The 25,108-nt window shown below is 40.0% G+C and overlaps 1 protein-coding gene across 35 annotated transcripts in view; it reads left to right on the top strand.

Moving 5' to 3' along the window:
• NCOA7 (nuclear receptor coactivator 7) overlaps nt 1–25,108 on the top strand; it is a 173,830-nt gene that overhangs the window by 67,780 nt on the left and 80,942 nt on the right. For all 35 annotated transcript variants that reach the window (XM_081529824.1, XM_081529839.1, XM_081529822.1 and 32 more), the window contains one exon: nt 9,542–9,762. In XM_081529824.1, the coding sequence (XP_081385950.1) occupies nt 9,542–9,762 (221 nt within the window). The remainder of the gene's footprint in view (nt 1–9,541; nt 9,763–25,108) is intronic.

Below are 25,108 nucleotides of genomic sequence, written 5' to 3'. Positions count from 1 at the left end.
GAATTGATGCTTTTGAACTGACGTGTTGGAGAAGACTCTTGACAGTCCCTTGGAGAGCAAGAAGATCCAACCAGCCCATCCTAAAGGAAATCAGTCCTGGGTGTTCATTGGAAGAACTGATGTTGAAGCTGAAGCTCCAGTACTTTGACCAGCTGATGCGAAGAGCTGACTCATTTGAAAAGACTCTGATCCTGGGAAAGATTGAAGGCGGTAGGAGAAGGGGATGACAGAGGATGCGATGGTTGGACGGCATCACCTACTCAATGGACGTGAGTTTGGATAAGGTGATGGACAGGGAGGCCTGGCTTGCTGCAGTCCATGGGGTCACAAAGAGTCAGACACTACTGAGTGACTGAACTGAACTGAACCAATCATACTGTTCTATGACTTTTTAAAGGAAATGATAACACATCTACATCTTTTGTCAGTACTCTTATTTCCCTATGGAAATAATTTTGAGGAGAAATACTTGTATTAAAGACTGTATTGGGGGATGGGCAAAATGGGTGAAGGTTGTCAAAAGGTACAAACTTCCAGTTATAAAGTAAGTTCTGTGGATATAATGTATAGCCTGATGACTATAGTCAATAGTACTCTGTTGTATATCTGCAAGTTACTAAGAGAGTAGATCTTAAGAGTTCTTATCACAGTAAATAATTTGTAGCTATGCATACTGATAGATGTTAACTAGACATTATGGTAGTCATCTGACTATATGTATCTACTGAGTCATTATGTTGTACACCTGAAACTTATATAATATGTCAATTATATCCCAATTAAAATAATACACAGGGTTATTCCATGTGGTTTGGGAGGTCACAACTTGGACCTGTCCTGCTTGAATACTTCCAGTGACAGGGAGTTCCCTTCTTTGTGACGCAGCCAGCTCCATTATTAGATCGCTCTGTTAGACAGTTATCCTGACCTAATGTTTATTTCTCTGTGACTTCCTATAGCTCATTAATATGTTCTCTGGAGTTCCACAGACCAAATCTTATCCCTTCTTCACCTGTAACTAGATGGAATGAGACACCAAAGGGTTTGCTTAAGAAAATTTAAAAAATGAAAGAAGTAAGAAAAGTAAAAGGAAAAAAAATTATATTGCTTCCATGGCCTCATTTTCTACTTTTCTTCATTGAGCTATTAGCTCCAAACTGTAGAACAGAGCCTCTTTGCCTTTTAAAATTGTTTATTTTTATTTTTATTATTGTTTTTAAACATCCTTTGTATACGAAGGGTGTTCTTTCTTGACCTCTGGATTTTTCCAGGGCTGAAGGCGCTGTCGTGGAAGGAAGATGTCATCAGATATGAGGGAGCACAGGGAAGTGCAGACTGTTAGGAAGGTTTAGTTTGGATTTAAGAGTTTTTTTTCTTAAACCTCAAAAATAGCGTTAGCACATTTCCTAAATCTCAGCCAACTGTTAGAGCGAGACAGGACCTTGAAAATCATGTCAACCTCTTGCTTTTATTTACCTTAGAAGTCCTAGAGAGTTTATCTTATTTCCAAAGAGGGTCATGACTGATTATGCGACAGCCAAGCCCAGAACCTAACTCTTTCGTTCCCGTGAGCATGCAGCGTACTAGATTGCCAAACCATTCTTCCCCAAGTAGTTCTGAGAATTTCCAAAGTCCAGTGGATTTTATTTTAAAGTTGTGGTATATATACATTTGCCACAGAATACTTTCAGAAGAGATCTTGGAGGTCCTGTGGCCATTGTGAATTCCTGTTCCACAGCTTAACTAAGCCCTGTGACCTTGCAACATGGCCCTAATTTTTCTCAGCTGTCCTATTCTTATCTGTAACACGGAGATAAAACTGCCTACCTTGCTGGCCTTTTATGAGGATAGGATAATATTTGGAAAGTATATAGCATAGTGCCTGATTCATTAGCCAACTCAATAGTAGTTGCTGTTAGAAAAAAAGTTCTTTCAAACTTTTCATGATAATCTTTTTTAAAAAGTAAACTCAGTTTTTAAAATCTGATAATATATATGAGTTAAATTATTGTAGGAGGGAGACTTCAAAGACTAAATATTAAAAAAAATTTTTGACTAGCTATTGTACATGGTTTAAAATCTAAAATATAAAAAAGAGAAATTAACTTTTTTTACTCTCTTTTTTTTTTTACTCTCTTTTTCCCCACAAGTTTTACCTTTCTTTTGCTATAAAGTCACTTTACCAAATTTTTTGTTGTACCCCTGTAGATCTTATATTCTGTGCACATACTCAATAAGCTTTAAATATGAAAACATTTCTATCTTCACTCTTTGTCTCTTGCTAATAGGGTTTTTTTTTTCCCCCCATACCTATGGCTTGCAGGATCTTAGTTCCTTGACCAGGGATTGAACCTGCACTCTCGGCAGAATCCTAACCACTGGATCGCCAGGGAATTCCCATGTTGAGGTTTTAAAATATGCCTCTTATAACTGAAGAACTGAATTTAAATTTTTTTATTTAAAATTTTACTACATTTTGTCTGTGACACTTCTTATAGAAACACGTGGACCTCAAATTGTGGAATTAAGTAAGAGTCATAGAGAACCACTAATTTAAAATTAATGAAAGAAGTCTATTTAATATATTTTTAATTATATATGGCTAATATATTTTCTTTTTAAGTATCTAGATAAAGAGAGGGGGCTTTCCTTGAGCTCACAGTGAAGAATCTGCCTGCAATGAGGGAGATCTGGGTTCGATTCCTGGGTTGAGAATATCCCCTGTAGAAGGGAATGGCAACCAACTGCAGTATTCTTGCCTGGAGAACTCCATGGACAGAGGAGCCTAGTGGGCTACAGTCCGTGGGGTCACAAACAGTTGTACATGATTGAAGCAACTTAGGATAACATAATACCAAATAAACATTTTTGTACTTAGATTTAATAAAAATTTTTTTTAAATATCAGTGCTGTATGTACAATAGCCCTCAACTTTTGGGAATAGTAATTTGGTGATAAAAGGCTCATTCATGGTTTTTCACCTTTATTTCTCATATTCCTCTAAGTTGGGCTGTGTTACAGAGGAAGAAAGTGAAGAATAGAGCAAGTCAGTAATTTACCAACAGACCAAGAGATGAGAGCTTGTTTTTGAGAGCGTGTTGCTAATCAAAGCTGTGAAATGGCATATTTGTAGGAGAGCAAATCTCAAATCAGAATATAACCTCATTTATCTGCTTATTTATTCAAGAAGTATTTATTGAATAGCTAATGTGTACCATGCATAGACCCTGGGAGTATGGCATTTAATAAAACCTGGACAGATCCCTGCCCTCATGAAGCTTTCACTCTAGTGCAAATGAAAGCCTCTTCTCTGCATTTGGTGCCTTTCTGCGTTGCATTCCACTGGGAGTCAGCGAACAACAGAAGAGCCCTCTGCAGAGACAGAGAAAGGAACTTGCTCTAGGTCCTTGACTTTGATGGCTGCCAATGCTCTGAACATATTTCCTTTAGTAAAGGAAAAAGCTTCAGAGGAAAACAGTTTTTATTGAGCTACTAAAAATGCTTTCTTTCACAGTATCACTTTATTTCTTTAGCTCTGGGTTAGGATATGAGTAGGGAAAAAATGAGATGTGCATGTATGTCTTACAAGTACACACAATTTTAATGTAAAAAGAACCAAAGACTCCAAAAAAGCTCTTCAATAGTCCTTTCTAAAAGAAGATTGTAGTTAATTTGCAATGTTGTGTTAGTTTCAAGTGTACAACAAAGTGATTGTTATATATACAAATAAATAATTTTTCAGATTCTTTTCCACTTTAGATTATTATAAGATATTGAGTATAGTTCCCTGTGCTACTCAGCAGGTCCTTGTTTATCTATTTTCTGTATAGTCCTTTAGTACTCCTTTTCTGAGAAGGCAATGGCAACCCACTCCAGTACTCTTGCCTGAAAAATCCCATGGACGTAGGAGCCTGGTAGGCTGCAGTCCATGGGGTCTCGAAGAGTCGGACACGACTGAGCGACTTCACTTTCACTTTTCACTCTCATGCATTGGAGAAGGAAATGGCAACCCACTCCAGTGTTCTTGCCTGGAGAATCCCAGGGACAGCGGAGCCTGGTGGGCTTCCGTCTATGGGGTCACACAGAGTCGGACCCGACTGAAGCAACTTAGCAGCAACAGCAGCAGCAGCAGCAGTACCCCTTTATGGAAACGAACATACAAGAAGCTCGGAATCCTGATGGTAAGCCATAGTGCCTCATTCCTCTGCCCGTGGGGAAAGTCTGACTAGTGTAATTGCCCCTACTTTCCTCATCTCCCCCAAGCAATGATTGCTTCTCAGTGTTAGCATTTCACCTTAGAGTTCTTTCTTTTTACCTTGCTGCATTTTCAAAATTTACTAGTATGAACATGTATTATTGTCATAATAAAACAGAGAATAAATTATATTGTAAAAAAAAAACAGTTCAGTCAGAGAGATAATGAAAGCCTGAAATCATTCCATGGGAGCCAGAGACCAAGAGGAGGAGGTGAACTTGAGAAGGAGAGATTCAGGAAACAGAATTGACAGGGCTGGGTTACAGTAGTGACAGGAGACTCAGTAATACACACTCGTTTTTTGTCACTGTGGCCTTTTTTTTTTTTTTAAACAAATAGAGCATCACAGGAGGTTTTTTGTTTTTTAGCTTTTTTTTTTTTCACAGCCATTAGATGTTAAACACGTTTCATTATTTTTAATCACCTATCTGTTTAAGATAATTTGCCAGGTAATTTTTTAGTCCACCATGTAAATGTGTACATTTGGGGTCATTGAATAAGCTTTGGTAAAATAAAGGGAGTTTATTTTCTTGTAGAACTTTTTGTTTCCAGTTTACCTTAATTTAGTGATAACAAAACCCTTCTGTGTGAATGTCTTGTGGTGATGTTGATTTGAAGATCAAAAGGAAAGGCCTCAAAGATAAAAAGTCCTAAAAAGGAATGTTTGAAGAGCATTAACTATACCACATTTATCAGATTGGCAATTATTCCCGCTTCAGTTCAGTTCAGTTCAGTCACTCAGTTGTATCCGACTCTTTGCGACCCCATGGACTGCAACACGCCAGACCTCCCTGTCCATCACCAGCTCCCGGAGTTTACTAAAACTCATCTCCATTGAGTTGGTGATGCCATCCAACCATCTCATCCTCTGTCGTCCCCTTCTCCTCTTGCCCTCAATCTTTCCCAGCATCAGGGTCTTTTCAAATGAGTCAGTTCTTTTCATCAGGTGGCCAGAGTATTGGAGTTTCAGCTTCAGCATCAGTTCTTCCAGTGAATGTTCAGGAATGATCTCCTTTAGGATGGACTGGTTGGGTCTCCTTGCAGTCCAAGGGACTCTCAAGAGTCTTCTCCAACACTACAGTTCAAAAGCTTCAATTCTTCGATACTCAGCTTTCTTTATAGTCCAACTCTCACATCCATACATGACTACTGGAAAAACCATAGCTTTGACTAGATGGACTTTGGCAAAGTAATGTCTCTGCTTTTTAATATGCTATCTAGGTTGGTCATAACTTTTCTTCCAAGGAACAAGCGTCTTTTAATTTCATGGCTGCACTCACCATCTGCAGTGATTTTGGAGCCCAAGAAAATAAAGTCTCTCACTGTTTCCATTGTTTCCCCATCTATTTGCCATGAAGTGATGGGACCAGATGCCATGATCTTAGTTTTCTGAATGTTGAATTTGAAGCCAACTTTTTCACTCTCCTCCTTCACTTTCTTCAAGAGACTCTTTAGTTCTTCTTCACTTTCTGCCATAAGGGTGGTGTCATCTGTATATCTGAGGTTATTGACATTTCTCCTGGCAATCTTGATTCTAGCTTGTGCTTCATCCAGCCCGGCATTTCACGTGACATACTCTGCATATAAGGTAAATAAGCAGGGTGACAATATACAGCCTTGACATACTCCTTTCCCTGTTTGGAACCAGTCTGTTGTTCCATGTCCAGTTCTAACTGTTGCTTCCTGACCTGCGTACATGTTTCTCAAGAGGCAGGTCAGGTGGTCTGGTATTCCCTTCTCTTTCAGAATTTACCACAGTTTATTGTGATCTACACAGTCAAAGGCTTTGGCATAGTCAATAAAACAAAAGTAGATGTTTTTCTGGAACTCTCTTGCTTTTTTGATGATCCAATAAATGTTGGCAATTTGACCTCTGGTTCCTCTGCCTTTTCTAAATCCAGCTTGAACATCTGGAAATTCACGGTTCATGTACTGTTGAAGCATGGCTTGGAGAATTTTGAGCATTATTTTGCTAGCGTGTGAGATGAGTGCAATTGTGCCTTAGTTTGAACATTCTTTGGCATTGCCTTTCTTTGGGATTGGAACGAAAACTGACCTTTTCCAGTCCTGTGGCCACTGCTGAGTTTTCCAAACTTGCTGGCACATTGAATGCAGCACTTTCACAGCATCATCTTTTAGGATTTGAAATAGCCCAACTGGAATTCCATCATCTCCACTACTTTGTTTGCAATGATGCTTCCTAAGGCCCACTTGATTTCAAATTCTAGGATGTCTGACTCTAGGTAAGTGATCACACCATCGTGATTATCTGGGTTATGAAGATCTTTTTTGTATAATTCTTCTGTGTATTCTTGTCACCTCTTCTTAATATCTTCTGCTTCTATTAGGTCCCTACCATTTCCATCCTTTATTGAGCCCATCTTTGCATGAAAATTTCCCTTGGTATCTCTAACTTTCTTAAAGAGATCTCTAGTCTTTCCCATTCTGTTGTTTTCCTCTATTTCTTTGCATTGATCACTGAGGAAGGCTTTCTTATCTCTTTTGCTATTCTTTGGAACTCTCGGTTCAAATGGGTATGTCTTTCCTTTTCTCCTTTGCCTTTCGCTTCTCTTCTTTTCATAGGTATTTGTAAGGCCTCCTCAAACAACGATTTTGCCTTTTTGCGTTTCTTTTTATTCCCCCTTAGATAAGTGTTAAAAATGTATTTCCATGCTTTGAAGAAGGATTTTACAACGGGCTTCCAGAACTCACTGTATGATTTCCAGTTACAGGGTCAGAATGCTCCACTCATATTGATAACCTCCAGAGAAGCAAATTCTCCTGAGTTCTCTAGTCAAAACAAAGGATGTAACTGATTGTAAAATCACTGAAGTGTTAAATTGTACTCTGTCTTCTGTTAGGCAAGTTTGGTATTGCTATTATGTAGCTTTTTTTTTTTTTTGAAATATCAACTATGTTTGGCTCTGTGGCTTGACAATAAAGATCTGTGTGGAAAAGGGCGAAAGTGAATGAAACAATGTATCCCATTTTGTTAACTTTCACCTGTGAAAATCAGTCTCTAATGAAATGTCCCCAAACAGTGCTGCTGTTCCTCAAAACATGTGCCCTAGATCTGAGTGAGTTTAATTATAATGGGAACAGTGAAATGAGGACATTTAAATCAACTTGTAGTGGAAAAATTCGGAAGATTAAGAAGCAGCAACATATCTCAGGCTGCAAAGAACTAATTTTGGAAATCTCTTTTCTCTCTTTTCTGGAAGGAATCATTTTAGGAAGTGGGCAGTAGCATTTATCTCAGGCATGTTTTTGTTAAATCAATATATCAGAACAAGATTATCAAGTCCTTCTGGATACAGAGATCAGCTCTGCATAGACCTCCCTAAGCAAAGAACTGATCTCTGTGTGATACCTAGATTGTGCATGCTTGCTCAGTCATGTCCAGCTCTTCGTGACACCTTGGACTGTAGCCCACCAGGCTCCTCTGTCCATGGGAGTCTCCAGGCAAGAATACTGGAGTGAACTCCCATTTCCTTCTCCAGGGGATCTTCCTGACCCAGGGATTGAACCTCCATCTCCTGCATTGGCAGGTGGATTCTTTTACCACTGAACCACCCAGGAAGCCACCACTGCATATTAATTTCAACTTCATACAGAAATCTTGATCAAGAAATTGTTTTATTAGGAGCATTATCTGACTCACCTTTGTTAACAGCTACATAGTGTTTTACCTGAAAAAAAGCAATTTAAAATCTGAGGGTACAAAATAAAAATATGTTTATTGCGTATAATTCCTTTTTTATGAGTTTCCAATTTTGTGTATTCTTGTTTGTTTTGTTTGTTTTTTAACAAGTAAACCTAAAGAGATAGCTAAACTCAGAGATGGGGAGTATATCCAGCTATGATTTTTTTTTCTAGCTGTGCTTTCTCTTAGGCCATATACTTATTTATTAGCCAATGAAAATCTAAGAACTTTCCTGCTCAGTGTTCAGTGAATGACAGCCTAGTTGAAATATTTGTTAGAACCTGAGACTGTTATCTCAAAAGCCAAGTGTGTTATATACCATGCCATACTTAGTTCGCATGCCATTATATGATTGTATTTGGGTATATTCTACTGTTTGTGTGTGTGTGTCTGTTCTATTGTTGACACATATTATTTCAATTGATCCTGATAAAAGATTGCATTAGATAGCCAAGCCTCAGTGAGGGACCTCTTTAGACTATTAAATTGATTTGGCCAACATTACAGAGCAAAGCAGCATAAAATCAAACTTTAGTCCCTTTCTGATCCTAGTTATCTCCTTTTGCTCCCAAAACATTTCCTCATCCATTGGCCAACATCAAATTGTATAGATGCTCAAGGGAGTAAAGGAAGTAGATGTGTGTGAGAAAGCTGACTGTGCCTAGATAGAAGAGGGGGAAAGGTTCCTAATTTTAAAAATGTTTATATATGACCAGCCTGTCTTACACAGTGGAGGCCAAGGCCCTTACTCTTTACATTCTGGGAGGTAAAAACATTCTTAAGAAGGACTAGTGAGTACAGAGTGACATGTCAGTTAATCAGAATGATACATCAACTGGAAAATATTTTGAATTACTGGATTTCAGTGAATTATGGTAAACCTTTTACACGTCTTTGAGGAGTGAAAAGTTGAAAATGTCAAATAAGTCAATGTTATCAGTCAGCTTTTATATTAGTAATTATACTAAGTTGATACTGTCATTATGGCATTGTCTATCCCAGGAAGTTCAGCTCTTTCTTACTACTATCATAGGTATAAAGGAAAAGAATTTCTCAAACCTGAACCAGCTCACACCTTGACAAACCTTTATATTCAGTGTGTGAGTCAATTATAAAGGATTTGTTTGTTATAAATATGCCTGCTCATCAGTCTAAAGGTACCCTTGAGACCAGAAACACTTAAAAAAGTAACACACTAAACGGCATTATAGTAAAGTAGCTGTACATTTTGATAAAAAACATACCCAATGTCTTATAGCCTATAGAAGAATCTAGTATTTCCTCAGGTCTAAAGCATTTCCCAGTGATGTTTTTGAGACATAAATATTGAGGACATAAAGCAGAGGAAAGGCCACAGATCTCATATAAGAATTTTTAAGTGATTAAAAAGGAAAAAAATAACAAGAAATTATAATTAACAATAATATATAAAAATAAACAAAAATGGAAAAAACCCAATAATATAAAGTGTTTTCAATATCAGTTAATTATTATCTCAAAGCCCAATAGCATGAAATTAATATAATTTCTCTTAGAAAATTATTTTTCTAATGTTTTTCCTTTTTTTTCCTTCTCACCCTTAGATTGAAAAAGAAAAAGCAAACCAAACAAAATGCAGAGACAGCCTCAGCTATGGCTGCAAGGACTCATTCTGGAAAAGAAGATGCTAGTAAAGTCATTTTAGAGCAAGACAAGCGCAACATTGCTGTGGAAGAGGAGTACATTACTGATGAGAAAAAGAAGAGAAAAAGTAATCAGTTAAAGGAGATCAGGCGTACAGAACTAAAGAGATATTATAGTATTGGTGAGTATTGGTGGCAACTCTGCAGTATTTTCATTTTAAAACTGTAGTAATTTTTAAAAGATGATAATTTGTAACTGGTAATAATATATCATATTATAGTAGTGTAGTGATAGTTGCTCAGTTGTGTCTGACTCTTTGCAACCGCATGGACTGTAGCCTGCCGGGCTCCTCTGGTCCATGGGATTCTCCAGGCAAGAATACTGGAGTGGGTTGCCGTTCCCTTCTCCAGGGTGTCTTCCCAACCCAGGGATTGAACCTGGATCTCCTGCATTGCAGGCAGGTTCTTTACCATCTGAACTACCAGGGAAGCCCATATAATAATAATGTGTATATATAATATTATATTATGCTATATAATAATAATAATGAGTGAGAGGTGGAACTTGAGGACTTTAATATTTGTTATTCTGCACATGTGTGCTCGGTTGTGTCTGACTCTTTGGAATCCATGGACTGCAGCCCACCAAGCTCCTCTGTCCATGGGATTTCCCAGGCGAAAATACTGGCGTGAGTTGCCATTTCCTTCACTAAGGGATCTTCTGACTCAGGGATGTAACCTGCATCTTCTGAGGCTCCTACATTGAGCCACGTGGGAAGCCTGATACAATAGTAACAGTTTGTTGAGCAGCTTCTCTGTGCTGCCAGGCCTTGTTTTATCGATAAAATCTTATATAAAGAGAAGTACAGTTAAATAAGATTGATGTGTCTTATTTAATCTATCTTCCAGCATCTAACACAGTGCCTAGCACATAGTGTCTGCTCATAAATATTTATTAAATAATGGTCACTTACCCTGTATGAGAAGTATTTTTCTTAATGTTTATAGACATATCCATAGAAGTGTTGATAGAAATGCCTGCACAGTTTGGTATCAGCTAGGCAATAGGAAATGGAGGAGACATGGCCTGGCATCCATTGATTAAAAAAAAACAAAAGACCACGACGATGATGACTTGGAAGTTGCAGTTAAGAGGCCTCTTAAGATGAATCTACATCTTAAGATGAATCCACAGTGTCATATAGTGTGTGAGGATGATCGTTGCATCTGCAGTCGTGTTAGCACCAGTGACTTATCTAGCGTGATGGAGGTCATGCTCCTGTTTTGCTTTACATCCTTCTCATACCTACTCATCCCGTCACATGCAGGCCTGGAGTATGTTCAGAGGTCTCCTGCCTTGCAGGCAGATTCTTCACCATCTGAGCCATCAGGGAAACCCCCTAAAGAAAGGGAACCAGGAAATGAAACTTGATGTGACACAGATTACAGTGTACTGAAGATTGTGAGGCTCAGAAAACTAAGGAGGTCTCTAAGAATGAACTTCAGTCCAGTATATGAAACCTGGGCTGGTAGCAGGCACTTGGTCCAAAGGGCTCCAGACTTGGTCCCAGTTAATGCCAGTTACCAGGGGACAGATCTGGTTTGTGTGTTTAACATAACTTTCTATTAGTTCTCATCAAAGATACAGGTAGGCTGCCATTGGGATGGTTATAAGTGAGGTTTTGCTAACATTTGCTCCGACAGAGGCAGGTGAGGTGTCTGTAGCAGGAAGCCTGTGGCTTGTAGTATTCACTGGGTTCCTGTGATTTGTTATGTATTGCATAGTTTCATGGATGCTTTTAATCTGAAGCCATCCAGCATTTTATAAAAAGCTGTAACTGTAAACCTTTTGAAAAAGACTTCTGTGTGATTAATAAACTTCCTCTTAAAATTTTCAGTGTTGAGTATTGTCCCAAAAAGAGAAAGAAGGGTAAGGAAAATGGCTTCTCACATCTTTGACAGTGTACACATTGGACATTTGAAAATGTGTGGTTTTTACAGTCACACAGTTTAAAACACTGTCTTCGCATCCTACTTCAAATGCTGCTGCTTGCAAAGTATTTTAAAATGCAGACATTTTGCTCTGTAGGGTTTCCCTGAAAGAAGCTGACAGAGTCCTTTCCACTGATATTTCTCTTGTCACGATGCTCTCCTAACTTCAGCTGGTGCGTTAGGCCAGCTTTTTAACGAGCTGCACTCTGTTGTGTGTGTAGCACTTTGAAGCAATACCATTCACTCTGTTGTTGTTGTTCAGTTGCTAAGTTGTGTCCAACTCTTTGCCACCCCATGAACTGCAGCACACCAGGCCTCCCTGTCCATCACCAGCTCCCAGAGTTTACTCAGACTCATGTCCATTGAGTCAGTGATGCCATCCAACCACCTCATCCTCTGTTGCCCCCTTCTCCTCCTGCCCTCAATCTTTCCCAACTTCAGGGTCTTTTCCAGTGAGTTGGCTCTTCGCATCAGGTGGCCAAAGGATTGCAGTTTCAGCTTCAGTATCAGTCCTTCCATTGAATATTCAGGGTTGATTTCCTTTAGGATTGACTGGTTTGATTTCCTTGCAGTCAAAGGGAATCTCAAGAGTCTTCTCCAACACCACAGATTGAAAGCATCAATTCTTTGGTGCTCAGCCTTCTTTATATAAGTCCAACTCTCACATACATACATGACCACTCAAAAAACCGTAGCTTTGACTAGATGGACTTTTGTCAGCAAAGTGATGTCTCTGCTTTTTAATACTGTCTAGATTTGTCATAGCTTTTCTTCCAAGGAGCAGGCGTCTTTAAATTTCGAGGCTGCAGTCACTGTCTGCAGTGATTTTGGAGCCCAAGAAAATAAAGTCTGTCACTGTTTCCTTATTTATTTGCCATGAAGTGGTGGGACCAGATGCCGTGATCTTAGTTTTTTGAATGTTGAGTCTTAAGCCAGCTTTTTCACTTTGACCTTCATTAAGAGACTCTTTAGTACCGTTCGCTCTACTCTTTACTTAATTTTTTAAAAATTTATTTATTTTTTACTTGAAGGATAAGTGCTTTACAGAATTTTGCTTTCTGTCAAACATCAACATGAATCAGCTATAGGTACATACTTAAATTCTTACTAGGCTTCACCAACCACCACAGTCATCTTTTCTTCCAGGAACCCCACTCTTTCCCTGGACAGGTTCAATTTCCCTTCTGTATTATTATCATGGATTTATTTACCTTCTTTCCTGTTTGTAGACTGGTGTGGATTAGACCCTGTATTATTAGCTTTGTTAGTATCTGCTTTACAAGTACTCTTTAAATGTGCATTGAGTGGATGAATTATTCACAAATGAATGAATACTGTGATTGTTTGGACTTTCATGAAAATTCTGGAAGGATATAGGCAACAAAAAAATAGTTAACTCAGAATTATCCTGTGATTTTATTTGGTGACAATAAAGAGATGCCATTATAACTTTTCACCTTCTTTTGAGAATGGCACTAGTAACTGGTTTGGAGGTTTCAGGCATTTCCTTAGGAGAATCCAGTGCTTACAGAAAACTACTAAGCGGGCCATTGAGTCCCAGGGTTCCTTGTCTTTTCCACATCTTACTCTAGCTGTTGGACACCTGTGTTGGCAGGTTTGCTTGATCTCACAGGGTGGACCTGGCATATTCCCTGGATTTCCACCCAGAAATGTTGTCTTGTACCACTAGGTGGAGCTTAGATCTCAAGTCAAAAGTAATGCCAGTTTAAGTTCTTTTGATGGCACCGGTCTGGGGAGGAGAGATGCTAAAATGGGAGGATCTTGTAAGCCACATTTGTTGTTGTTGTTTAGTTGCTAAGTCGTGTCCACCTCTTTGCGACCCCATGGACTGTGATCCTCCAAGCTCCTCTGTCTGTGGGATTTCCCAGGCAAGAATACTGGAGGGGGTTGCTATTTCCTTTTCCAGGGGATCTTCCCAACCCGGAGATCGAATCTGCACCTCCTGCAGTGGCAGGCAGATTCTTTACCACTGAACCACCATGGAAGCCCTAGCCACATTAAGGGTTTGGATTTTATCCTGTATCTGTAGAAGCAGTTGAGGGAACTCTGTAACTCTCTGTTTTCAGAGGATAAATCTAAGGACAGTGAGTGGAGGTGAACATGAAGGCAGGCTGGAGCCTGGGGCAGAGGAGAAACAGAACCCTAGGGAGAGAATTTGCTCCTAGAAACAGCATTATTTGGTGCGGAGTGTTAGGGAGAGAAAGGACAGAGTCAAGAATTGACAAACTGGAAGGAAAGAAGAAGGAAAATAATGAATATGTGTTTCGAGATATTTTAGAAGTACCAAGTAGATTTGTCTAGAGGGGCCTGAATTTCAGGTGAAAGGCCTGGAAATTGCTACTTCAAGGTGTAAGGTAAATACATATAAAAGACACAATCCGGGGAAAACACGGAACATCAAGACAAAAAGTTAATGGATGACAAATAGTAATGAGTTTCTAGAAAAACAGACTGGAAGGATCTGTAAAGGTAGGCTGATTTCTGTTTTCTCTGGGTACAGAAATTACAAGAGAGTTTTGTTTTCCTCATTGTTTTGCACATCACACAGTTTAAAGTTATTTTTAATACCAATCAGAAAATTATAGAGAACTGAATAATAGAGCAAATGCAAGGGCTTTAGAAAAAGAACATTAGACAAATGTAAAGTTCTGTCATCAATATAAAATAATTACTTCCTGTCGGTATCTGTTACCATATCTGTAATATTACCTACTTGATTTAAGGAAGCATATTGTGACAAAATAATATTTTTAGCTCTTCAGATTTATCTGTGCCTCATGTAAGCCTTGGATAGCAATTCCTTACTCTTACCGCTTAGAAGAACACAACAGCTAAGATGCTGATAAAAGATGTTATGGAAAGACTGAATCACGAGAATTGCCTTGTAACAAAATGATACCACCTCCAAAAATGCTTTGTTTTTGAGGAGGGGAAATAGGAGTAATTTCCTTGAGGCAGATGGCATCAGATAAATTGAGATCTAGCACCTACTCTAGTACCGGGCACATGGTAAGCATCCAAACAAAAGCTTCCGACATAAGTGAACTCAATTCTTCTCTGCCTGTTCTTGTATTTACTGATACACAGAGCTCCTTACTCAGTTAGTCTATCTATTTATATAAACCCTTATGGAATTGTTTGATCACAGTATATTTTTACAGTTTTATATTTTAATAATATGTTAATATATTTTTCAAAATTTGCTGTTAAGTTATAGTTAAGTTTGACACAAGTAGTAGTAATGTTTACATATGCTTCAAAAGATGTTTGGCCCATATCACAGTATCAAAATATATTGAGTGGCAGGAATTAAATATATCTCAAAATTCTCTTATATTAAAGGAATACATTATTCCTTCACATTAGAGAGTATACATCTTTGCTTCTATGGAAGTTAAGATAGGAATGGGAATTTTATGAATGTGGATACTGTCTCAGTGGGAAGTTCTTCAAACTGAAACATAGATATATAGATGTAAGACCTGAAAGAGAAAAGCTTTATAAATATGGGAGGCAATACTAAATTGGAATAAAATAAATCACTATGTTTTTGTAGTGTGTTTATGTAAAAGATTAGTAAGAATCCTGAATGGTAAAGTAGATATTTTAAGAGAATTGGGAGGTTATTTTGACAAACAGAAAGCACTTAGGTATGAGTATGGTTAGTTTTGTGGTTATAGCAATAAAGATTTATTTAGAGAAAACCTCTGCAGTATAAAGAAAGAATTTAGCTTTTCAACAATAAATCTGTAAAGTCTAAAGCATTTCAAATTTTAACTTTCCCTCCTGAGTTCAAAAGAAACTTAACAAGAGTAAAAGAAATGAAAATTTCCACTTTTCCTTTGTTAAACATTTTTGGGGTTTGCCACACAGTAAAAGTAAACAACTACTGAATTATTTCTCACGATGGCAACCCTAACACTTTTCCTCATGCAGATTACTTTTCCTTGGGGTATTTTTTAACCACACGTGTGAAGGTTTCCCATCTGTCATTTATCTTTGTTTCACTTTGCAAGTTCAGAAAGCCAAAGCTGTGCTATTTTGATAAGTTAATTCCTACATATGAAAGTAGGTCAAACCACAGGCATACAATAGCATTACTCTTCTGTTAAAAAATAATGTTTATTCTCATACTTCAGAGTTCAAATTAAAGGGTTAAAATGGACTTTGATGTGGAAGGAAGATATCAAGAACCTAATTCATAATTTTTTAAAATCAAGCAGGATACTTGAGGGACTGAGATATAAAATAAATTGAAATGATTAAGGTGGAAATAATTGGGCCTGTGGTACTGAAGCCCGAGTGAAGCCTCCCTCATCTTTCTTGCTTTCCCCGAATCTACTCTGAGAGAAAAATAAGGCAAGAGTTAAATAACATTTTAATGTCTTCTCCCTTGCCCCAAGAACATTGTTATATCCTAGTGAGGAATAAAAAGGTGACTATACGTGGAATTTCCTTTTCCCCTGAGCTATAATAAATGTGATGATAAGGTTGAAAGTTCTCACTTAATTACCTGACCTAGTCACATGCGTAGTTACATTCAGAACACTCACCGATTTTACAACTAAATCAAATGCTGAGAGAAATGACTGGTTCCTCAGAGTCAGAATGAGACTAGTTCATTTATTCCACAGCACCGTGTTGGTGGTATAGTGGTGAGTCTTCCATTCATTCTGCACACAGGTGAGGGCGTGATCAGAGCTGAGGGTGGTACTGGGCTCTGAGGTAGAATGTTCTGTGAGAGACAGCTCCTCTGCCTTTCTTCCAGTCTAGGTTTTACTTCAGCGTGACTCATTTTAATCAAGGACTGTAGTGCTTGTGATGTGCTTGAAGGAAGGTAAATAACACCTACTACAAGACACTTCCCTTTGTGTCAACAAAGGATGAAACATGGTGTTCACACTGAGTACAGAGTTCTTCCTCACATTCCCACCCTCTCCAGCCTCTTTATGGCATGGCTATCTAAAATTCTATTAACGGTTTATGATCAGGTATTCCAGAAATTACCCTTAGAATGCTAAACAATAATATTGAACATTTTAATTGCACTCTTGACTGAGGCAGGCTAGTGATACAGAAAGTATGTATCACCAATAGAGAAAATGTAACATCTTTAAGCAAGGCAAGTCCTGTATTTTCTTCAAGAATATTTATGACTTGATATTTTACTATTAAATCTTTGCTCCATCATCTGCTTTGACCTCAGAGTGATATGGTTTTATCTCCAAACATTAGCCAGTGCTCACCATTATCATTTAATAATAATCCTTAAGATTTCCTGAGCCCTTTATTTGCACTTTGTGGAGTGCTTTACCTGATTGAATTGCCTTATCTAACCCTTACAGTAACTCTCTGGGAGAGTCCAGTTGGCATTCCCATTTTACACCCTGAAAAACCACTTTAAGTCACTTATCCAAGGTCACGCAGTGAGTCAGGGACAGACAAGGATTCATTCTATGTGCCTGATGCCAGAGCTTCCACTATAACATGAAGGTAGACATTTATATGAAACTGAGCCTTTTCTTACTGGTTTCAAAGGTACCTTTATTTTACATGAAATTCTTTCAATACCAGGCTTCCCTGGTAGCTCAGATGGTAAAGAATGTGCCTGCAGTGAAGGAGACCCAGGTTCGATCTGTGGGTTGGGAAGATCCTCTGGAGAAGGAAATGGCAACCCACTCCAGTATTCTTGCCTAGGAAATCCCATGAACCGAGGAGCCTGGCGGGCTGAGGTCCATGGGGGTCTCAAAGAGTCGGACACGACTAAGCAACTTAACACACACACTTTCAATACAGCTCTGATTTTTGGTTGTTTCACTACAATGTTTTAATTGCTATGGCTTTGTACTCATGTGTTTTAACATGATACAGTATTGTTGAGTCTCTCAGTTGTATCAGACTCTTCTTGACCCCATGAACTGCAGCACACCAGGCTTCCCTCTCCTTCACTATCTCCTGGAGTTTGATTAAACTCATGGCCACTGAGTCGATGATGCCATCCAACCATCTCATCCTCTGTTGCCCAGTTCTCCTTCTCCTCCTGCCCTCAGTTCCCAGCATCAGGGTCTTTTCCAATGAGTCAGCTCTTTGCATCAGGTGGCCAAAGTATTGGAGCTTCAGCATCAGTCTTTCCAATGAATATTAAGGGTTGATTTCCTTTAGGATTTCCTTTTGGATGATATAGTATGCCTAACCTCATTTCTCTTTCAAAAATAATGTTGGATAATCGTCTATATTATGCTTCTAGTCTTATATATGTATGCCTAGTTATCAATTTGACATATTTCCCTTCTCAGAAATTTTGTTTCAAATTTTTATCTAAATTGCATATAATTTAAAAGTTAATTTGAAGAGAAAGATATTTACAAGAATGATATTTCCTATTAGGAACATTATATGTACCACCCTTTATTCAAGCTTCTGTTTATATACTTCAGAGAACCTTTAAAACTTTCCTTCTATGTCTCTTGTCATTGTCTGGCTGTATTTATTCCTAGATATTTTCTAGTTTGATACCATTATGCCTGGGACCTTTCCACATAGTGTCTATTACAATTATAAAAGACTGTTATATCGGGTCACCTTACTGAACAACTTTACAATTCCTGGATTTTTAAAAAATTTATTTATTTAGGCCGTGCTGGGTCTTAGTTGCTGTGCGGGCTTTTCTCTAGTTACGGCCAGTGGGAGCTACTCTCTAGTTGCGGTGAGTGGGCTTCTCATTGCAGTGACTTCTCTTGTTGCAGAGCGAGGGCTCAGTAGTTGTAGTTCCCAGGCTCTAGAGCGCAGTAGTTGTGGAGCATGGGCCTAGTTGCTCTGCAGCATGTGGGATCTTCCTGGATCAGGGATCGAACCCGTGTCCTCTGCATTGGCAGGTGGATTCTTTATCACTGAGCCACCAGTGGCTGTTTTTATGATGTTGGCTCTAAAGGTAGATAACTTATCTGCTAATAATCGAATTTTCATTTCTTTCTTTTCAGTATTTAAAACTTTTTTATGTGTTGCTTTGAATGGAGATTCCAGAAAAAAAAAAGTCGAGTATAAACTGATAGTAGGAGCTTTTGTATGTATTTTGGTTAGTGTTTTACTTTTTATATTTGCTTTCGATTTCTGCTACAAGAATGCTTCTTAGTTTACTTCAGGTATGACTCAGGAGTGTTTAGAATAGGGCTTCTGGTGCTTAATTTCTAGAGACCATTGGGGAACCAGTGGGTGCCTGGTGTTCATTGCCTTTCAGGGCTCTGAAAGGGGAGCTCTAGTAAAGGGCAGGGATTCCCTCTTCTTTGGATTTCCAGGCTGTCTTCTTATATTTGAAGTGTTTCTGTTTTCATCTCCACTACAAAATTTATTCTATGACCGTCAGTATTTGTGGTTTAGCCTTGCATCACATTAGGTTAGCCTCTTTGTTGTAATTTAGTGGGCTGGAAGATACTCTGCCCAGAAGCATTAAAAGCTTTGCTGGAAGTGCTCTCAGACACTTATCTTCACAGAACAACAGGAAAAAGAAGAATGGATGGAGTTTGTGCAGTGCCGGTGGGTGTCTCTCCCACTGCAGACCCTGGAATCCCCTGTAAGGCTGGGGTGGGGGCCTGACTCGTGTGTTCGTTCAGGCTGCATTTAGGTAATTAACAAACCACTGCAGTCCTGAATGATGTCATGAGGTCATTCTGCTTTCATTCTTTTGGGGAAATTGCTTTTGGTGTATATAACGCTTAGCGTTTCATTGCTTTTTCAGAAGCATATTTCTAATGAATGTCACAGAGTAAACATTCTCCATCATGTTAAGGAATTTCACGCCTATTCTTAATTGTGTAACAGTTGGCTTTTTAAAATGTTATTTTTTGAAAAAATATAATAATGGCTATTTAATTTCATCAGATCCTTTTTTTGTCATATAATGAAGTAATCAGATACGGCTTTTCTCCTTTAAACAATTTATAATCATCTGTTGCATTAATGCTATATCATTCTCATATTTCTATATTCAAACTTTAACATTATTATGTTATTGTTGTTGTTCAGTCACCAAGTCGTGTCTGACTCTTCAAGACCCCATGGACTGCAGCACACCAGGCTTCCCTGTCCCGCACTATCTGCCAGAGTTTGCCTAAGTTCATGCCCATTGAGTCAGTGATGCCATCCAACCATCTCATCCTCTGTTACCCTCTTCTCCTTCTGTCTTCAGTTTTTCCCAGCATCAGGGTCTTTTCCAATGAGTCAGCTCTTTGCATCAGGTGGCAAAAGTATGGGAGCTTCAGCTTCAGCGTCAGTTCTTCCAATGAGTATTCAGGGTTAATTTCCTTTAAGATCAACTGGTTTAATCTCCTTGCTGTCCAAGGTAGCATTTGTTAAACACTCTGTGTCAGGCTCTGAGATAAACTGTGGCCATTATCTTATTTAATCTTTTGAGCAACATTGTGAGACGTCCATTTTACAGATAAGGAAATGGAGGCGCAAAGATTTCAAGTGACTTGTTCAACATTGCACAGCTATGAGGGTTGCTTGGTGAAGCCAGCTCGTTTTGACTCCAAAACCAAATTATAATCAGAAAAAATGTGGGGCAACACAAGGAAAATGGTACGTGACCTGACTGATTAATATCAAATTATGCCATCTCTTTCCAGTCTGGGGCTGTGTCTGTCATTGGAAACAGCTTTTCCTGTTTATGTATCAGGATGCCCTTTTCTTAGAAAGCTCTAGAGAGACACTGGAGAAGGAAATGGCAACCCACTCCAGTATTGTTGGCCTGGAGAATCTCATGGATAGAGGAGCCTGGTAGGTGACAGTCCATGGGGTTGCAAGAGTTGAACACAACTGAGCGACTAAACTACCATGAGAGAGACATAGACAATTATTGCTGCACTGGATCCCTGTCTTTGGATGTCATGGAAGCCACCCTTCCTCTTTGGACAAGTGTGTAGTGAGTCCTGTGCCGTCAGCCTCGTGTCCCCTGTTCAGATGGTCTTGTGATAAGGATGCAAGGAAAGAAGAGAACTGATTGTTCAAGAGGAGTACTGGAAGAAGGGACTCACACAGTAAGTGGAAGGCCAGGGCAAATGTGATCCTGATAAAATTTGAAAACCTGGTAATTTTCAACATTCTATTTGTGCTTGTTCAGATAGTTAATAAGAGGGAAAACAAAGCTACATACTGTCTTTTCTGTCCTTTCTCTAGCTATGTAGAGCTTATGGAACCAAGAGCCAGGGAATTCACTGGTGTCTTTTACTTCTGTTTTCAAGGACAATAATGGATAATGTCCACTCAGTCCCCAGTGGTCTGTGCCTGGAGCCACATGCCCAGGTTTGAAGGTCTTGGATAGTATCTCATTTTTGCTGGATTTTTTTCAAAACTAAAACACATAACCAGAGCTTCATTCCTTAACCCCATCTATCCTTTCTCCCTCCCCCCACCCCAGCACACTCACATACCTGAGTTACTACTTGAATCATCAAAAATCCCCTTTTGGGATCTGAAATTCTTTTGTCTCTTCCTGTAAGCCTGTTCTCCATCTCTGATAGGCAGAATAATGTCCCCTACTGCTTCACAGAAGGTGTCCCTGTCCTTATTCCTGAAACCTGTTAGGTTACACAGCAAAGGTGAATTCAAGTTGTGGATGGAATTAAGGTTGCTAATCAGCTGACCTGAAGGAGGAGAGCATCCTGGATTATCTAGGTGTGCCCAGTGTGAACACCAGAGTGCTGAAGAGGGAGAGGGAGGGTGGCGGGAGAGAGGAAACTGGAGAATCGGCAGTGCGAGAGGACTCGGCTTGATGTCGCTGGCTCTGCCGATTGAGGCAGGGACCTTGAAGCCAGGAAGCCGGGCTCGCCCTGAGATGAACAGGCAAGAAAGCCAATCTTCCCCTCAAACCTCTAGAAAGAGCTGCCTGCTGACACCCTGAATTTTGCCCAGTGAGACCCCATGTCAGCATTGAAATGTATAGAGCTATAAGATTATAAGGTAGTGTCTGTTTAAAGTTCGGAACCACTCGATTTGTGGTAATGTCTTACAGTAGCAGCAGATACCAGAGAAGGCAATGGCAGCCCAGTCCAGTACTCTCGCCTGGAAAATCCCATGGACAGAGGAGCCTGGTAGGCTGCAGTCCATGGGGTCGCTCAGAGTCAGACACGACTGAGTGACTTCACTTTCGCTTTTCGCTTTCATGCATTGGAGAAGGAAATGGCAACCCACTCCAGTGTTGTTGCCTGGAGAATCCCAGGGATGGGGGAGCCTGGTGGGCTGCCGTCTATGGGGTCGCACAGAGTCAGACATGACTGAAGCGATTTAGCAGCAGCAGCAGCAGCAGCAGCAGATACATCGTGCCATCCTCCTAACACGGGTGGCCATGACAGAGGGGGTTTGTTTATTCCTTTCACGGTCTGTCACCTTGGTATTGAGACTCAGTCCTCAGGGAAACCCTTACTGCTTCTTCCTATTGCTTCTTTCAGTATGTATATTATTGAAACCTCATCTTTGCCGCAATAACTCTTCCAAATTTCACAGCCGCTTATGCCCCCAGTCCTGTCTTCAAACTCCTTACATTTTAGCAGATGACCTTATCCCTGCTTTACTGAAAGGTCAACACATCTGTCCTGAGATCCCTTCACTTTTCACTGCAGGACCTCCCAGCTACTTGTTTCCAGGTTTCATCTCCCATCCTTAGGGTAACATTTGACAGTGTCAGTACACCTTACTTTAACTTGGTTTCTGTGCCTTTGTGACGTAAGGCTCATTTTCCTATCTTTTCAATCTTCCCCACCCCCTCAATCAGCCACGTTTCTTTTTACCTACCCACCCCTTCCAAATCTCAGACTTCTGTAGGCTCTATTCTCAAGCCTCAGGTATTCTCTTAAAATGTATCCCCTTGGCAGTGGTAAGATTCCTTTACATCCAGCCTTCCTGCCTTTCCAGGCCCTGGACTTTCTCCTGAACATCAACTTCTGTTAGCCCCAATGCACGGAGAGAGAAAGGAGTCTTTCAACAAACGTTATCTAGGATCTCCTCAGATGCTGGAGCCAGTAGCCAGGTGTTCCAGACACCCCTGACCCTCCTGTGGGCAGGGAAGGGAGGAGAAGGCAGGACCTGTGGGGAGGGCACCGGGTCAACGCTGATTCCCCCCATTGCCCATTTCAACCCCTCTAAGATTTATGAGGAAACAAGACAGTTTAGGCAAAAGGGCCTGTGTTTCATTTTTCTGGGCTTCCCTTGTGGCTCAGCTGGTAAAGAATCTGCCTGCAATGCAGGAGACCTAGGGTTTTGTTCAGTACACTTAGTGGACTGGGAAAAACTGTCTCTGAAAACTTTTCAGAGGTGGGGCAAACAGAAGGTACAGTTGCTTTGCTCTGAATGGCTTCTGAGGACCACTTGGTCAATGTTCTCCTCCGGCAGTAGATACTTCTACATCATTTGCTTCAAGTTTTTGTAAGCAGAGGGAGAATTTGGATTTGGGCAGGTGTAAAAGATCTGAGGCAAAAGAAGGGGGTGGCAGAGGATGAGATGGTTGGATGGCATCACCGACTCAATGGACATTGATCTGAGCAAACTCTGGGAGATGGTGAAGGACAGGGTAGCCTGGCATACTGCAGGCCATGGGGTTGCAAAGAGTCAGACACGACTTAGCGACTGAACAACAGAAAGGTCTAAGGAGGCCTGAAGCTCGAAATAGAGATGTCAGGTATCATTGGGAGATAACTGCATCCTTGAGGGTGGCCCTGAGTCCTCGCCTGAAATGCTGGTGGTAGAGCCCCTCCTGAAACCTAGCAGAGAAGTTCTCTCCCTAGGCAGCCCAGGGCTCTGCCCCACTCTCCCCAGAGCTTTGTGGACCATGTGCTATGGAAATTGTGGAGGTACTGTATCCAAGACTTCACTTACTGAGAGGAACAGCTGGCCATTTTGAAAACTTACTGCAAAAAAATATTTAGGAAGCAGTATGACTGTGTGGATCATAACAAACTGTGGAAAATTCTTAAAGAGATGGGAGTACCAGACCACCTGACCTGCCTCTTGAGAAATCTGTATGCAGGTCAGGAAGCAACAGTTAGGATTGGACATGGAACAACAGACTGGTTCCAAATCAGGAAAGGAATACATCATGGCTCTATATTGTTACCCTGCTTATTTAACTTAACTCAAAAAGAGTCGGACACGACTGAGGGACTGAACTGAACTTAACTGATGAATCCTTACCTTGGGCTATAATCATATGAAGACAGATTGGGTCCTTAGAACGTGTCAGTTACTTCTCAGCTTTCTGTATTCAGTCAACTGTAAAACCTAATGTTTGGTTTGTGGCTTTGGTTCAGATGATGTTCCTGGTGTGATGTTCTATCAGTGAAAACATTGCCCATAATCAAACTCATCAGGCCCATTGATCTGTATTGGAAAATTTCATGCAAGCATGTATAATGGGTATCACACTAGGGCACAAGACATTCAGAGATGGATACATCATGGTCCTTGCCTCAAATATTTCAAAATCTTAGACTCTAGAGGAAAGGTGTTTTTTTTTTTTCCTTCTAAATATACTATTACCATGTTTGCCATTTTTCTGGCCTATCCACCTGTGCCGAAGAAAAGTAATTTTTGTACTAATTCAGGTGTACGTAGTCAAGTTTATCTTGAAAGGTTCAGCCAGCACCTGGTTTTCTTTGGCAGCTGAATAATATGGAAACTTTCATGATTTGCTGGCATACAACAGGACCCCCACTGGGACCAGAGATGACTATGTACAGCCTGTGGAAGGGCATGAGCTGAAGCTACCATGGATGGGAAGAAGCAGCCGATTAGGCTCTAGAAATAGGAAGCACCTACAGAAGGATATGAAGAGACTGTGCTGAAAGCAGGAGGACCTAAAGGGCCAGCTGTTTATGGTGGCAAAGAAAAGGGCAGGGATGTGGGGCAGAGAGTGGAGCTAAGATATTAAAAGGAATGAGCACCATGCAGATGATGAGAGTTTTAAAATACTCCCCTTGATTATTCACTAGGCTGTATGGAACCTCCAGATTCTCCTCCTGCAGAATCTGGAGATCTGAAGACCACAGTCAGTAGAGTCTCATCTTCCTGAAATAATTTAGATGTGATCGATCACCTAAAGAAAGAGAAACCATTTTTTTTTTTTTTTATAGCCTAGATTATTTTTGGTCTTTCCTGGTGGCTCAGGCAGTAAAGAATATGCCTGCAATGCGGGAGACCTGGGTTTGATCCCTGGGTTGGGAAGATCCCCTGGAGGAGGGCATGGCAACCCACTCCAGTATTGTTGCCTGGAGAATCCCAAGGACAGAGGAGCCTAGCAGGCTACAGTCCACAGGGTCACAAAGAGTTGGACACAACTGAGTGAATACGCTTATAACAGAGATTTTCAGAGTGTCTCTGGTTCTACAAAGGACTAGAAAAGGACTCTAATAGCAATCTATTTCTTTTCCTCTTGGTTCTTAATTTTAAATAATGTAAAGGCATTTGTTAAAAGGCAGAGAAATCCCATGTACGTTAACTATCTTCACATTCCTGTGCTCCCTTCCG

The sequence above is a fragment of the Giraffa tippelskirchi genome, chromosome 9 (genome assembly GCF_054371585.1).
Source record: "Giraffa tippelskirchi isolate mGirTip1 chromosome 9, T2T-mGirTip1v1.2.pri, whole genome shotgun sequence".
Classification (NCBI taxonomy): domain Eukaryota; kingdom Metazoa; phylum Chordata; class Mammalia; order Artiodactyla; family Giraffidae; genus Giraffa; species Giraffa tippelskirchi.
This window is presented reverse-complemented; position numbering and strand designations above follow the sequence as displayed.